This window comes from Oryctolagus cuniculus, chromosome 3 (assembly GCF_051225735.1).
Source record: "Oryctolagus cuniculus isolate XC-2025 breed Fujian yellow rabbit chromosome 3, ASM5122573v1, whole genome shotgun sequence".
Lineage (NCBI taxonomy): Eukaryota > Metazoa > Chordata > Mammalia > Lagomorpha > Leporidae > Oryctolagus > Oryctolagus cuniculus.
Genome location: NC_142869.1, coordinates 147,955,407 through 147,968,812, shown reverse-complemented (window position 1 = coordinate 147,968,812; position 13,406 = coordinate 147,955,407). Strand labels below are relative to the sequence as shown.

Below are 13,406 nucleotides of genomic sequence, written 5' to 3'. Positions count from 1 at the left end.
AAAATCTTCCATGCTCATGGATTGGAAGAATCAACATCATTAAAATGTCCATTCTCCCAAAAGCAATTTATAAATTCAATGCAATACCAATCAAGATACCGAAGACCTTCTTCTCAGATCTGGAAAAAATGGTGCTGAAATTTATATGGAGGCACAAGAGACCTCGAATAGCTAAAGCAATCTTGTACAACAAAAACAAAGCCGGAGGCATCACAATACCAGATTTCAGGACATACTACAGGGCAGTTGTAATCAAAACAGCATGGTACTGGTACAGAAACAGATGCATAGACCAATGGAACAGAATTGAAACACCAGAAATCAATCTATAGCCAACTTATATTTGATCAAGGATCCAAAACGAATCCCTGGAGTAAGGACAGTCTATTCAATAAATGGTGCTGGAAAAACTGGATTTCCATGTGCAGAAGCATGAAGCAAGACCCCTACCTTACACCTTACAAAAAATCCACTCAACATGGATTAAAGACCTAAATCTACGACCTGACAACATCAAGTTACTAGAGAACATTGGAGAAACCCTTCAAGATATTGGCACAGGCAAAAAATTTCTGGAAAAGACCCGGGAGGCACAGGCAGTCAAAGCCAAAATCAACTATTGGGATTGCATCAAATTGAGAAGTTTCTGTACTGCAAAAGAAACAGTCAGGAGAGTGAAGAGACAACCGAAAGAATGGGAAAAAATATTTGCAAACTATGCAACAGATAAAGGATTAATAACCAGAATCTACAAAGAGATCAAGAAGCTCCACAAAAACAAAACCAACAACCCAATTAAGAGATGGGCCAAGGACCTCAATAGACATTTTTCAAAAGAGGAAATCCAAATGGCCAACAGGCACATGAAAAAATGTTCAAGGTCATTAGCAATCAGGGAAATGCAAATCAAAACCACAATGAGGTTTCACCTCACCCTGGTTAGAATGGCTCACATGCAGAAGTCTACCAACAACAGATGCTGGCGAGGATGTGGGGAAAAAGGGACACTAACCCACTGTTGGTGGGAATGCAAACTGGTCAAGCCACTATGGAAGTCAGTCTGGAGATTCCTCAGAAACCTGAAGATAACCCTACCGTTCGACCCAGCCATCCCACTCCTTGGAATTTACCCAAAGGAATTTCAATTGGCAAACAAAAACCTGTCTGCACATTAATGTTTATTGCAGCTCAATTCACAATAGCTAAGACCTGGAACCAACCTAAATGCCCATCAACAGTAGACTGCATAAAGAAATTATGGGATATGTACTCTTTAGAATACTATACCGCAGTAAGAAACAACGAAATCCAGTCATTTGCAACAAAATGGAGGAATCTGGAACACATCATGCTGAGTGAAATAAGCCAGTCCCAAAGGGACAAATACCATATGTTCTCCCTGATCGGTGACGACTGACTGGACACCAAGAGGGAAACCTGTTGGAGTGAGGTGGACACTATGGGAAACGGTGGCTTAATCAGCATAGCCCTGACTGTTAATGAACAACTTAATACATTATCCCTCTTAGTAGTTTTTTTTATCTGTTCTACTTAATATGACTGATTTAGTTCTGTAATTGATGCACAGTTATTCTTAAGTGTTGAAAATTAACTGAAATGTGATCCCTGTTGAACATGGGAGTGGGAATGGGAGAGGGAAGTGATGTATAATTTGGGACATGCTCAGGCTGACATGCCCCAAGTGGTGGAGTTGGAAGCATACCAGGGGATTCCAATTCAATCCCATTGAGGTGGCATGTACCAATGCCATCTCACTGTTCCAGGTGATCAATTTCAGTTCACAGTTGGTCATGGTGGAGGGACTGGGAGTCAAAGGGAGCACATAGACAAGTCTAGTACCTGCTAACACTAACTGATAGAATAAATAAAGGGGAGAGTGATCCAACATGGGAAGTGAGATACTCAGCAGACTCATAGAATGGCAGACGTCCTAAATAGCACTCTGGCCTCAGAATCAGCCCTAAAGGCATTCGGATCTGGCTGAAAAGCCCATGAGAGTATTTCAGGCATGGAAAGCCAAGACACTCTGGCAAAAGATCTCTGTGAGTGAGATCCCAGTGGAAAGAACAGGGATCAAAGAAGGAGGTACCTTTCTCTGAAGGGAGGAGAGAACCTCCACTTTGACTATGACCTTGTCTAAACAAGATAAGAGTCAGAGAACTCAGAGGGCTTCCATAGCCTTGGAAACTCATGACTGGAGCATGGGGAGATTACTGATGCCATAGACAGGAGTGTCAATTGGTAAAGTCAACAACAGGAGTCACTGTGCACTTACTCCTCATGTAGGATCTCTGTCCTTAATGTGCTGTGCATTGAGATTTAATGCTATAACAAGTACTCAAACAATATATTTCACTTTGTGTTTCTATGGGGGTGCAAACTGTTGAAATCCTTACTTAATGCATACTAAAATGATCCTCTGTAAAAAAAAAAAAAAAAAAAAAAAGAAATTGTCAACTCCCAACTTGACTCTCACTGGGATTAAACATGACAATAGGTCTGCTCTGATTTCGTCATCATTTAAAAAAAATCATCTATTATTTTTCACTTTATGTTTCTGTGTGGGAGCAAACTGTTGAAATCCATACTTAATGTATACTAAGCTGATCTTCTGTATATTAAGATAATCGAAAATGAATCTTGATGTGAATGGAAGGGGAGAGGGAGTGGGAAAGGGGAGGGTTGTGGGTGGGAGGGACGTTATGGGGGGGAAGCCATTGTAATCCATAAGTCGTACTTTGGAAATTTATATGCATTAAATAAAAGTTTAAAAAAAATAACTATTAATTCAGCTACCTGTGTCCAAAAAATTTTATTGTTTTCTGGCCCCTTCAAAACAAATAATGCCTAACCCTTTTATTTACTTTTGTAATTTTTTAACTTTCAAAACACTTTTAGTCTATAAGTTCTTCTTATTTATACAACAACTTTGTGATGTAGGAAAGGGAAATCAATCATCATTATCATCCTATAACCAAGGATAGGGAGGAAGCCAGCAGATAACAGATCATCAAGTCAGAGTATTGAAATACTCGGAAATATTGAAGACTGCTTCCAGGTCCTCTTTCTTTTGAGATAATCTCTTCAGTAGACACCTCTGGGCCAAAAAATAGAACCCTCTCTATCTGGATCAATAGAAAAAGCAGTTATTAAAGTATGCTAGGTGGCCCCAAATCTCTAGAACGAGCACAAAGGCAGACCTGGAGACCACCCAACCAGGATTAACCCCCAATTCAAGCCCAGCACACACTCTGAGGAAGACCCCATTGCCTATCAACTGGTTTATGAGCAAATGTTTGACTCTAGAAGATAGAGTACCAGTCACGCAGTCCTCGCAGAGCCACACCTCCACAGTCTCCCCTTGCAGACCAGAAGATTCCCCATGGCTTCTGCTTCATGGTTTCCTGTCTGTCAAATACCATCCCTCAAGAGAATATGATTAGCAGAGTCTATTTCACTTATGAGCTTTCAAGTATAATGGAAAAAATCTTCCCAATACAAAAATGTATGGAACTGACTGCCTTCAAAACCACAAGGTATCTCACAGAGATTTCTCAAAATCAATATGAATCACACAGTTACTGTTGTTTGAGGACTGAAAAGGAGCTTTCAAAACGCCAGTGTTTTGTAAATTTTATGCCAAGACTGATGAATCTTGGCTGTAAAATCAATACAGTGTTCTCTACAGTTTTAAAAACAAAAATAGATTGAAAATACCACAACACATTGCATTTAGTGGAGGTAAGGATTGGTGAAATTCTGTTTTCACCATATGTATATATGTATATACATATGTATATATGTGCACATGGATAGTTTGTAACTGAGTGTCCTAATCCCCAGTAGAAAATGTATTTCTTATTTGAGTAATGGTAAAATAAAAAAAATTGAAAGACAATCTCTTCATTTTACACTTGACTAAAGAAAAATGTGGCTTAAGAAAATCAAATCCCTTGCTCTGGTGGTTAATACAAATCTGGAATTAGGACATAGAAAATCTCTTAGATTATGTCCTTATAATGAATTATAGAACTATCACCTATAAGAACATGTCTTATTTTCTATGATGGCCTATTCTCACATCAGCCCTGTTATGATTATTGCATATATTTTATTAATCAGCATATCACAGAGATACTGTAAATTTTATAGTCATGTTTAGAGTTAGGCATTTATTAGTAGTTGTCACTTGTAATTATTACTAGTACTAACACCATTCTGTATATTAACTCTGGAAAGATAGTTGATGTCTGTGTTATTGTAAATATTTTTCATGTTGGCAGATATATTAAGACTTGTAGGGAAAATCTGCAGTAGATATAAATGCAATTTTTTTGGAGGTAGAGAGGCAGAGATAAAGAGACACACACACACAGGTCTCATCCAATGTTTCGCTTCCCAAATGCCAGCAATGGCTGCGGCTAAGCTCAGCTAGATGAAACCAGGTGCTGGGAACTCAATTCAGATGTCTTCTGTGAGTAGCAAGGACCGAACTACTTAAACCATCACCACTACTGGCAGAGTTTGTATTAGCAGGAAGCTGAAATCAGGAGTCAGGGCCAGATTCAAACCCAGTTACTCCAATGTGGGGTGTGGTCATCTTAACCCCAGCTTAACAGCTAGGCCAAATGCCCACCCCCAAAAATAATTTTTTTAAATTAAACAATCCTGTCATCATAAGCAGAAGTTTCTAAAATGTGCCATACTGAATGAAAATATATCAATGAAAATATTTCTTTTCTTTCCAGTTCTCCACTGTTTCTATCAAAACATAAAATACATTTTTCAAAGAAAGCTCGATTTGAAATAAAAAATGAAAAACAAAAAGCTTTTCAAGAGTTTCTAATTCACACAATTAATGATACCTCTATCTTTTAAATTTTTGAGTTTGCTACTTAGGTATTTTTAAGTTCATGGGCAAAATTTATTCAGGAGCTGATGCCATGGTGTAACGGGTAAAGCTGCTGCCTACAGTGCCAGCATCCCACATGGGTGCCATTTGGAGTCTCCTCTACTTCCTATACAGCTCCCTGCTAATGCACCTGGGAAAGCAGTGGAAGATGGCCCAAGTGCTTGGGTCCCTAAACCCACTCAGGAAAGCCAGAGGAAGCTCCTTGCTTCTGGCTTCAGGTGGAATCAGCTCCAGCCATTGTGGTCATTTGGGAGGTGAAACAGTGGATGGAAGATCCCTCTCTGTTCTCTGTAATTCTGCCTTTCAAATAATAAATAAATTTTTAAAAAATGTAAAATCAAATAGCAGTTAAATATTTTCAAAATAATTGATTTCAGTTTTCCAGCATTCATTTTTTTTTAAGATTTATTCTATTTATTTGAAAGACAGAGTTACAGGGAGAAGGAGAGGCAGAGAGAGAGAGAGGTCTTCCATCTGCTAGTTCACTCACCAGATGGCCACAATGGCTGGAGCTACGCTGATCTGAAGCCAGGAGCCAGGACCTTCTTCCGGGTCTCCCACACAGGTGCAGGGGCCCAGGGACTTGGGCCATCTTCTACTGCTTTCCCAGGCCAAAGCAGAGAGCTAGATCGGAAGAGGAGCAGCCAGGACTAGAACCAGCACCCATATGGGATGCCAGAGCTTCAGGCCAGGGCTTTAACCTGCTGCGCCACAGAGCCGGCCCCTCCAGAATTCATTTGAATTCAATTTCTGAAAATCTTATTTTTAAATAGTCATGAGGCAAAGATTTGTCCAGCGTAGAACACAGCTCTATCTCCATTAATAATGAGTTGGACCAAGTATTTTTTCACTATTGACGTCCAGTGTTGTATATTTACAAAATATAATTTTAATACTAATAGTCTATGACATTAAAATCTAATTGTTCTTAGGATTTTGATAATAAAGACCAAAATGAAATATATAATACCAAAATAAACTGTGAAGAATAAGAATAAATGCTGTAGATAACACAAAAAACTCCAATTTCCATTATATAGTCTCCTCTCGTCTACATGAATCAATAATGCCCAAATGAAATGGACATTTTTGCAGTGTGCACTCAGAATGTATTGGTTAACTCAGCACCACATCTCAGATTTTGATTTTGATTTCTAAAACTTACTTTTCATCACCAATTCATATTTTAACATTGTTTTTGAAAATAAAACATATTTCATTATTAAAATATGGTGACTCCTTATGTCATCTGTAGATATTTGTGTTCCGCACTAAGAATATAACAGTAAATAAAGAGAAAGAGGTCTTTTTTCTTACTAAAGAACTTTCCCCTACACTGAGTGGCTGTTTGACACAGGAAGTTTATGAGGAAATATTACATGCACATGGAGAAGGGTGGAGAAGCTGGCAAAGAATGAGGATGAGAAATTTAGTTAGCAGTGGCTTAGTGCTGAAATGCCTCTTTCTCAGACTGGTTTGCTCTGCTCAGTGAAGAAGGTTTTATTCCAACATTCCTTTCCCCCAAGAGTCATTTGAAATAATAATGAGAGAATTTTTAAAAATAGGATGTTTACAGTAAATAAAAACTTGTCACCACAAGGGAAGGAAAGTTCTAGTTTCCTGGGTATAGGGATTGTTGGTTGAATATGGCACCAAGCTTCTTTCCATTTAACAGCAATTAGTACACTTACTTAAGTGGAAAATCCCATTATCATTCCTCTCTGTGCTACCTTAACAAATAAAGTGTTTTTGTTTTTTTTTTCCCCTAATCTCATTGGAGGAGGGTAGTTATAAACTTCCTTTTACACTGTGAACTTCAGCCAGTTTCCAAGTCCTGTTAAGAAAACTCAGGACTTGTCCCTCTATGCCCCATCTGAATTTGTGCAGATTTAAAATAAAATCTGCTTATTTGCTACTGCTTGAACTGCTTCTCAGCAAAGTGGGGTGTAAAAAACAAATGGGAAATGTGGGTTCTTCAATTTACTGGAAAATAATGAGTAAATAGTCTTAAATAAATTCTTTTTCCTTTTTAAAAGTAAACACCAGTATTCATTTTCTTCTTTAAGGATTTATTTATTTGAAAGGCAGTTACAGAGAGGGATAGATGAAAAGAGAGATCAACAAGTTCCTTTTTATTCTTTTTTTTTTTTTTTAAGTAGGTGCTGCATACTCTTTTTAAAACATGTTTAATTTGTTCTCATCTTATTTGAAAGGTAGAAAGATGGCTAACTTAGACTCATAATGGGAGAGTTGAACTAAATGGAAGCCAGGAGCCCGGAACCTAATCTGGGTCTACCTTGTGGGTAGCAAGAACCCAAGACCCCGAGTCATCCTCTGCAGCTTCCAGGGTGCACATTAGCAGGAAGCTAGAATTGGAGCAGAGGGTTCATTCCAATATGAGTTGCAGTCATCCAAAGACTAATGCATCAAAAACCTGCTTCCTTTTTTTATTCTTTTTGATATTTTAAGTTAAATATTATGCTGTCAAGTTAAGACACAGAAGGAAATTCCCACAGATTTCTTTAAAATAGAGACCTTTTAAAAAAAATCTCAGAGGTGGAGTTTAGAGTAGCAGTTAAAATGTCACTTGCAATGCCCAGCCCTGGCTGTTGCAGGAATATAGAGAGTGAACCAATGGATAGAATTATTTCTCTCTGCCTTATAAAAACTAAGAATTCAAAAACTCAATTACTATAAATTTTTAATGTCTACATTTGGTAAAGTGCACTGAAATAAACATCAACATGTACACAGGAGGTAGCACAACCAGTACCATCTTCTAGAAGGGAATTTGCACTAGATTATGTTTGGGCAGGCATTTCACCTTTAGAAGTTAAGAAACTGCTTGGGATGCCCATATCCCATATATCAGACTGCCTGGGCTCAAATTCAGGCTCCACATCCAACTCCAGCTTCCTGGGAACATAACTCCTGGGCGACAGCAGGTCCGTCCTAGCTGTTTCTTCTCTCTCTTCTTCCAAGTTCATCAACTCCATCTCTCTGCTTTTCAAATAAATAAAATTAACTAATTTTAAAACTCCAAGCCTTGTTTGATCCTTAGACTCAGGCATTCGACTAAGGCATTCAGTAAGCTGAAACATATACTTGATATTGAGAAATTTGTATAAAGTAGTTCATCTCAGCATGACTTTCTTTCAAAAATTTTTTTAAAGATTTATTTTTATTTATTTGAAAGACAGTTACAGAGGGAGAGAGAGAAAGCGGGCATGAGATAGAGGTCTTCCATCTGCTGGTTCACTCCCCAAATGGCCTTAAGGGCTGGAGCTGAGCCATCTGTAGCCAGGAGCCAGGAGCTTCTTCCTGGCCCCCCACACGGGTGCAGGGGCCAAAGGACTTGGGCAATCCTCCACTACTTTCCCAGGCACATTAACAGGGAACTGGGTCAGAAGTGGAGCAGCTGGGACTCAAACCGGTGATGGGCGCTGGCGCTCCAGGCTGGGGCTTTAAGTATTCACTGTGCCACAGTGTAGGCCCCTCAGCATGTCTTGTAATACAGACAACGTAAATATATAACTTGGGATTGATTCCTGAAGTGGTGACTATTGCAACAGATTACCACATAGGCATTAACATTTCCCACTTACAATTGATATATACAAGGAAAGAATTGGCAGTTTGTTTACAGTGGTGGGTTTTCTTTACTCCTTTCTGGCACTTTCTTGTAATTTCTCTTCATAATTATAATTCATTCTTTTAAAGGTTACGTGTCCATGTCTCTGTATTTGATCTGCCTCTTTACTGGGCTGGTAGGGACACATCATCTGTCTTTAAATTTGTCTAATAGTCTCCCTTCACCTCCCCGTCTCCAGCTCCTCCTGTGTTCTGGAGAGCGGGTAGAATAAGCTGTTCTTCAGGGTCTTCATTTATTCAGAAAGCAGTGAGTTTTATTCACATTAATAAAATCATTGATCAGAAAGACCTCCTTGGGGCCGGCGCTGTGGCAGAGGGTTAATGCCCTGGCCTGAAGCGCCGGCATCCCATATGGCCACTGGTTCCAGTCCCGGCTGCTCCTCTTCCGAGCTCTCTGCTATGGCCTGGGATAGCAATGGAAGATGGCCCAAGTCCTTGGGCCTCTGCACCTGCATGGGAGACACCGAAGAAGCTCTTGGTTTTGGATCAGTGTAGCTCCGGCCGTTGCGGCCAGTTGGGGAGTGAACCAGCGGATGGAAGATCTCTCTGCCTCTCCTCTCTGTGTAACTCTGACTTTCAAATAAATAAATAAATCAAAAAAAAAAAAAAACCTCCTTTGCAACAAGGTTCCCATATCAGGTAACAACTGCAAAGCGAGGTAGTCAGAAGCTAACAATTCATCAAGGACTCCCATGTTGGACAGCCAGCGCTCCAGCAGCTGCAGGCAACTTGAGGAGCTCCTGCGGAGTTGACATCTCTAGTGCGCAGTGTTCCGCCTTTCTGGGCCTGAAGTCAGTAATCACATTCCCCCAGGGGGCTCCCCAAAAGCAAGGAAAGGAGCCAAGGAGGCACAGTGGATGCCATTCCCACTCAGGCACACCCTGCATAGACTAACCCTCCAAGTGAGAGGGCGGGCGGTCACCTCCACCGATTCTTGGAAGTTCTGCAGCGACTTCCACCAGGACAGGCTTCCTCCAACACCGTGGGACTGCAAATGTTCTGGAAGGCCTCGGTTGTGGGGTTGCCATCTTTCCCCCTCCTCCCGCAGCTCCTATTGCCTTTCTCGGCCCTGTCCTATCCCCATTTTCTCTATCTTTTCTTAGACCAGCAGCAGCACTGCAGGCTACCACCATCCGCTACCTCTGTCGGCCAGTGACCTAAATCAGCTTTTTGTAGCCAGACCTCCTCCCTGGTAGCGTACAATTCCTGCACTGCCAAATCATCTGACAGTCCCCGAAGCTAAAGGGAACCTGTCTGACATGGTGCAGGAGAGGCTCAGGTAGATGACCCTCGCTGCGCCGCGCCAGATTATAAATCGCAGACGCTGACGGCCGCGGACGACGTGAGGAAAGCTGGACAACAGAATGAAGCCCCCAAGTAAGCAAACTTGGGTTGCGCAAGCGCGCCGAGCACTTCGCTGCTCCAGAGGCCCCGCAAAGCGCCTGCGCACAGAATCCGGGGCGGGACGGGTGAGTGAAGAGCACACGCACTCAAGCCCTCCCACCGCTTCAGCGCCCGGCCCGCAAGCCCCGCCTCCTCCAGCTGCTCGCCTTTCCAAACAACCTGGTGCGCCGCCGGCGCTCTCCGACCATTGGCTCTCGGCCCTTTCCGTTTCCGCCCAGCCTTCCACAGTCCACCAATCAACTTGCGCGTTGGGGGTAAAGGACCACCTCCGAATCTGTCGCTCCAGTGCCTCAGCCTCCTCCGGTTGCTGCCTCCGCTGCTGCCTTCTCCTTCCCCACCTCCTCCGTCAGGGGAGCGTCTGCGGGGGCCTGAGGGGCGGCGGCGGCGGCGGCGGCTGTGATATGGAGCCGGGGGACGGCCGCCGAAGCGCTGATCGTGGGCAGGGGGCCGGGCCCCGGAACACTCCGCCGCCCCGGGAGCAGGAGCGGAAGCTGGAGCAGGAGAAGCTCTCGGGAGTGGTGAAGAGCGTCCACCGGCGACTCCGCAAGAAGTACCGAGAAGGTAAACAGCGAGCTGGGGCAGGGGGGGAGGGGAGGCGTCATCACCCCGACCCCTGGTCACTTCTCCCCTCCCCCAGAGAGGCCACCATTGGAACTTAAAGGAGCTGCACGTCAGCCACTGCCGGTGCCGCTTTCGCAGGCCGGGTCCGAGTCCTCCGTCGGCGTCGGGCGCGCTCCTCCCGCCCCCTTTTTCTTCGAGGGCCCTTCGGGAGAGTTCCAGGCCTGTGGGTGAACTGAGTCCCCACCCCCTCCAAATCCCTGTCCCCAGCCGGGGTGCTGAGATTGTCGTCACCGCGCGCACGAACACGGGAGAGGTAGGGGTCGCTCGTCGCGAGAGACGCCGAGGTACAGCGCCAGGCCGGCGGCAGGCAGCCCGAGGTGCCCCTCACTCCCTGGCGCTGACCAGCCCGTCGTTCCTTCGGCTTCCTGGTCGGACCCTCGTTCTTGGGCCCTGCTCGCTCAGCCTCTTCGCATTGGCTTCCCGGGCTGCAAAGTCAGCAGGCCTTTTCGCGGACTGAACTTCATCTTGTTAAGAGGAGGACGGGCTCCATCCACGCCCGCCACCCCCACTCTCCAAATACTTGATCTTAGTGTGTAGTTAGGCGGGTGAGGGCAAAATCTGGGGCAGGTTCTCAAAATACTGCTTGGTTTGAAGAGTCTGTAACGACCGAGCCTGCTGAAAGCACAGTTGCCCAAGAAGCCGCCATCAGTGGGAGCCCCCTCCGTGGAAGATCTTGAGTGATCATTCCCAGCTTTTGCTTCTGCCTAGGAATGATTCTAGTTGGAGTCTGCAGTTAGCCTGGGTATTTTTAAATATAGACTCCTGTGCAGAGCAATTCTACATTATTTTTGGCAGTGAAAATTCTGTTTTGTGTGCTCAGAAATTTCTCTGAGTATCAAAATGGTGGTGGATAATTTTCAGTAGTTTTCACTTAGCTTAATTGCAGACTGCAAAGTCAGCAGCTTTCTAGTGTTAGTGTTAATAGTTTAGTAGAAGCAAAGTTATGGCAGTGAAGGGACAGAGAATTGGAAGGGTAGGTTAAGTTTTGAGTCATGCACTTCAGTGACTCCAGAAAGTTAAAACTCAGTGTCTTGTTGCTTTGAATAAAGGTGATGTTCCATTTTTCAAACTGTTCAAAGTTTTTTTTCCCCTTAGCAACCCAAGCCTAGCTTTTAATGGAGGCTACTTGAGTAATCATCCCCAAAGATGGCTTATGGGTTTTTTTTTAATAGGTAGCAAATAGGAACAGTTCCAGAGTTAGGATGCTGAAATTTGTTTTTTAAAAGAATGCTTTCAACCTCAGCCCACAACTTATTCAGTAAAATGAGTAGTTACCATAGCAACAACTGCATCAGTCTTGATACTCAAAGAATGCACTTACATAATGGCACTCACTGTAGATTTTTGTTATTTGGAGAAATGAAATAAATGGACACACTTCCCTGCAATTTACCATGCTATTTTGTAGAAAATGAAGTGCATCTTTTTAAAGAAGATGACTAACATATAATTGTTTCCATTTTTACCTTTTTATAATACTTTCATTATTGTATTATTCATTTATGAATAGGTTCCACTTACATTAACACAAAGCTAAAGTGCCATCATCTCTTCAAACGCTGTTTGTTCTAGATTATTTCCCACATGTTTAAACGTGTTTTTAATCTTGAATATCAACCACAGGAACATATTTAGAATGAGAATTGGAAGTTGAAAGTTACCAGAGCTGGAATAGTTACATGTAGTTCATAAGTGAGTGAATGATCTAGTAGGCTTCTGGGAAGGTAAGGTCCTAGCAGTCTAAACATTTGAATGAGACTGTTATTTAGGCATTTTAATACCCTGAATTCCACCAATAATCTAGACTTCTCTAGGCTTTGTTCAGTGATATACAAAGCCCTAGCAATGAACTAGCAGTAAAATTGATCCTATAAACATTCCTTTTCTATCTTTATTTCTGACAAATAGATCAAATTTTAGTTGTATAAAGGCCACCTGTGAAAACAGTCTGTGCAAATAATTCCTCCAAATAATTTTTAGTGTTTTACTTTGGGGGGCTTGGTATTTTAATATTGATGTTCTCTAGTCTATCGTGTTTTACAAATTTCATTTGCAAGTAAGCTGTTAAAATAGTAATAGAGGGGCTGCGTAGGTGCTAAGTCAACCTACAGAGACCTGTTTAATCAGTACTTACCTGAACTGTAGCACTAATAACTATGGAAACTCTTCTCCTTTTATAATTTCCCTACCAGAAAATATAGTGAAAATTCAGTTTTATCACTTAGAATGTTAGACCAGAAGGAAACTTAGCATTTCTCAGTGATTCGCAAATATGGCTTAATAGCAAGCTTATCTGAGTTCCTTTAGAAAATTCTGGCCTTCTACCTCAGATTTAGTTTCTCTATCATTAAGGCTTAGAAATTTGTCAGCCAGATTGTGGTGTGGTAATCCAGCCCCTTAATTTTATAGATGAATTAGCAAGTCCCAAAAAGACTAATGTGCTTTAAATAGTTTAAATAGTTCATCATAGCACTCTATGTATCTTATGAGAATAAAAACCTCCACCCCAATTCCAAGCCCATATGACTCCAAATGTTAGAATGAGAGGGAACATGGAAAACAGGAAGCAGTCCTAGAATTTGGGTTAGGGAAAGGTTACAAATTGATGAGAATGGGTGATCCCTGAGATAGGTATCATTAGCTGAGCTGAGGCTGTGGGTTTTTAAGGGAGAGATGGTAGGGAAGGAAATAAATTTGTGTGGAATGAAGAAAGAACGAAAATAATCATGGAATGTTAAGGACAGTAGTGAGGACTAGACAAGGTTGGGTTGGAGAATAAAGTTTTCTGTTAACTCTG

General features: G+C 42.2%; 1 protein-coding gene across 8 annotated transcripts in view; it reads left to right on the top strand.

Annotated features, from left to right (window-relative positions):
- Window positions 1-13,406, top strand: part of SAMTOR (S-adenosylmethionine sensor upstream of mTORC1) — a 223,074-nt gene that overhangs the window by 80,591 nt on the left and 129,077 nt on the right. For 2 of the 8 annotated variants that reach the window (XM_002712013.6, XM_089328520.1), the window contains exon 1: window positions 10,228-10,549. The exons of 1 other annotated variant lie outside the window; for it this stretch is intronic. In XM_002712013.6, the coding sequence (XP_002712059.1) occupies window positions 10,390-10,549 (160 nt within the window). In that variant the 5' untranslated portion in view covers window positions 10,228-10,389. Of the gene's footprint in view, window positions 1-10,222; window positions 10,550-13,406 lie in introns of those variants that run through there. 5 more of the 8 variants (XM_089328522.1, XM_089328523.1, XM_089328519.1 and 2 more) reach the window with 3 other exon arrangements.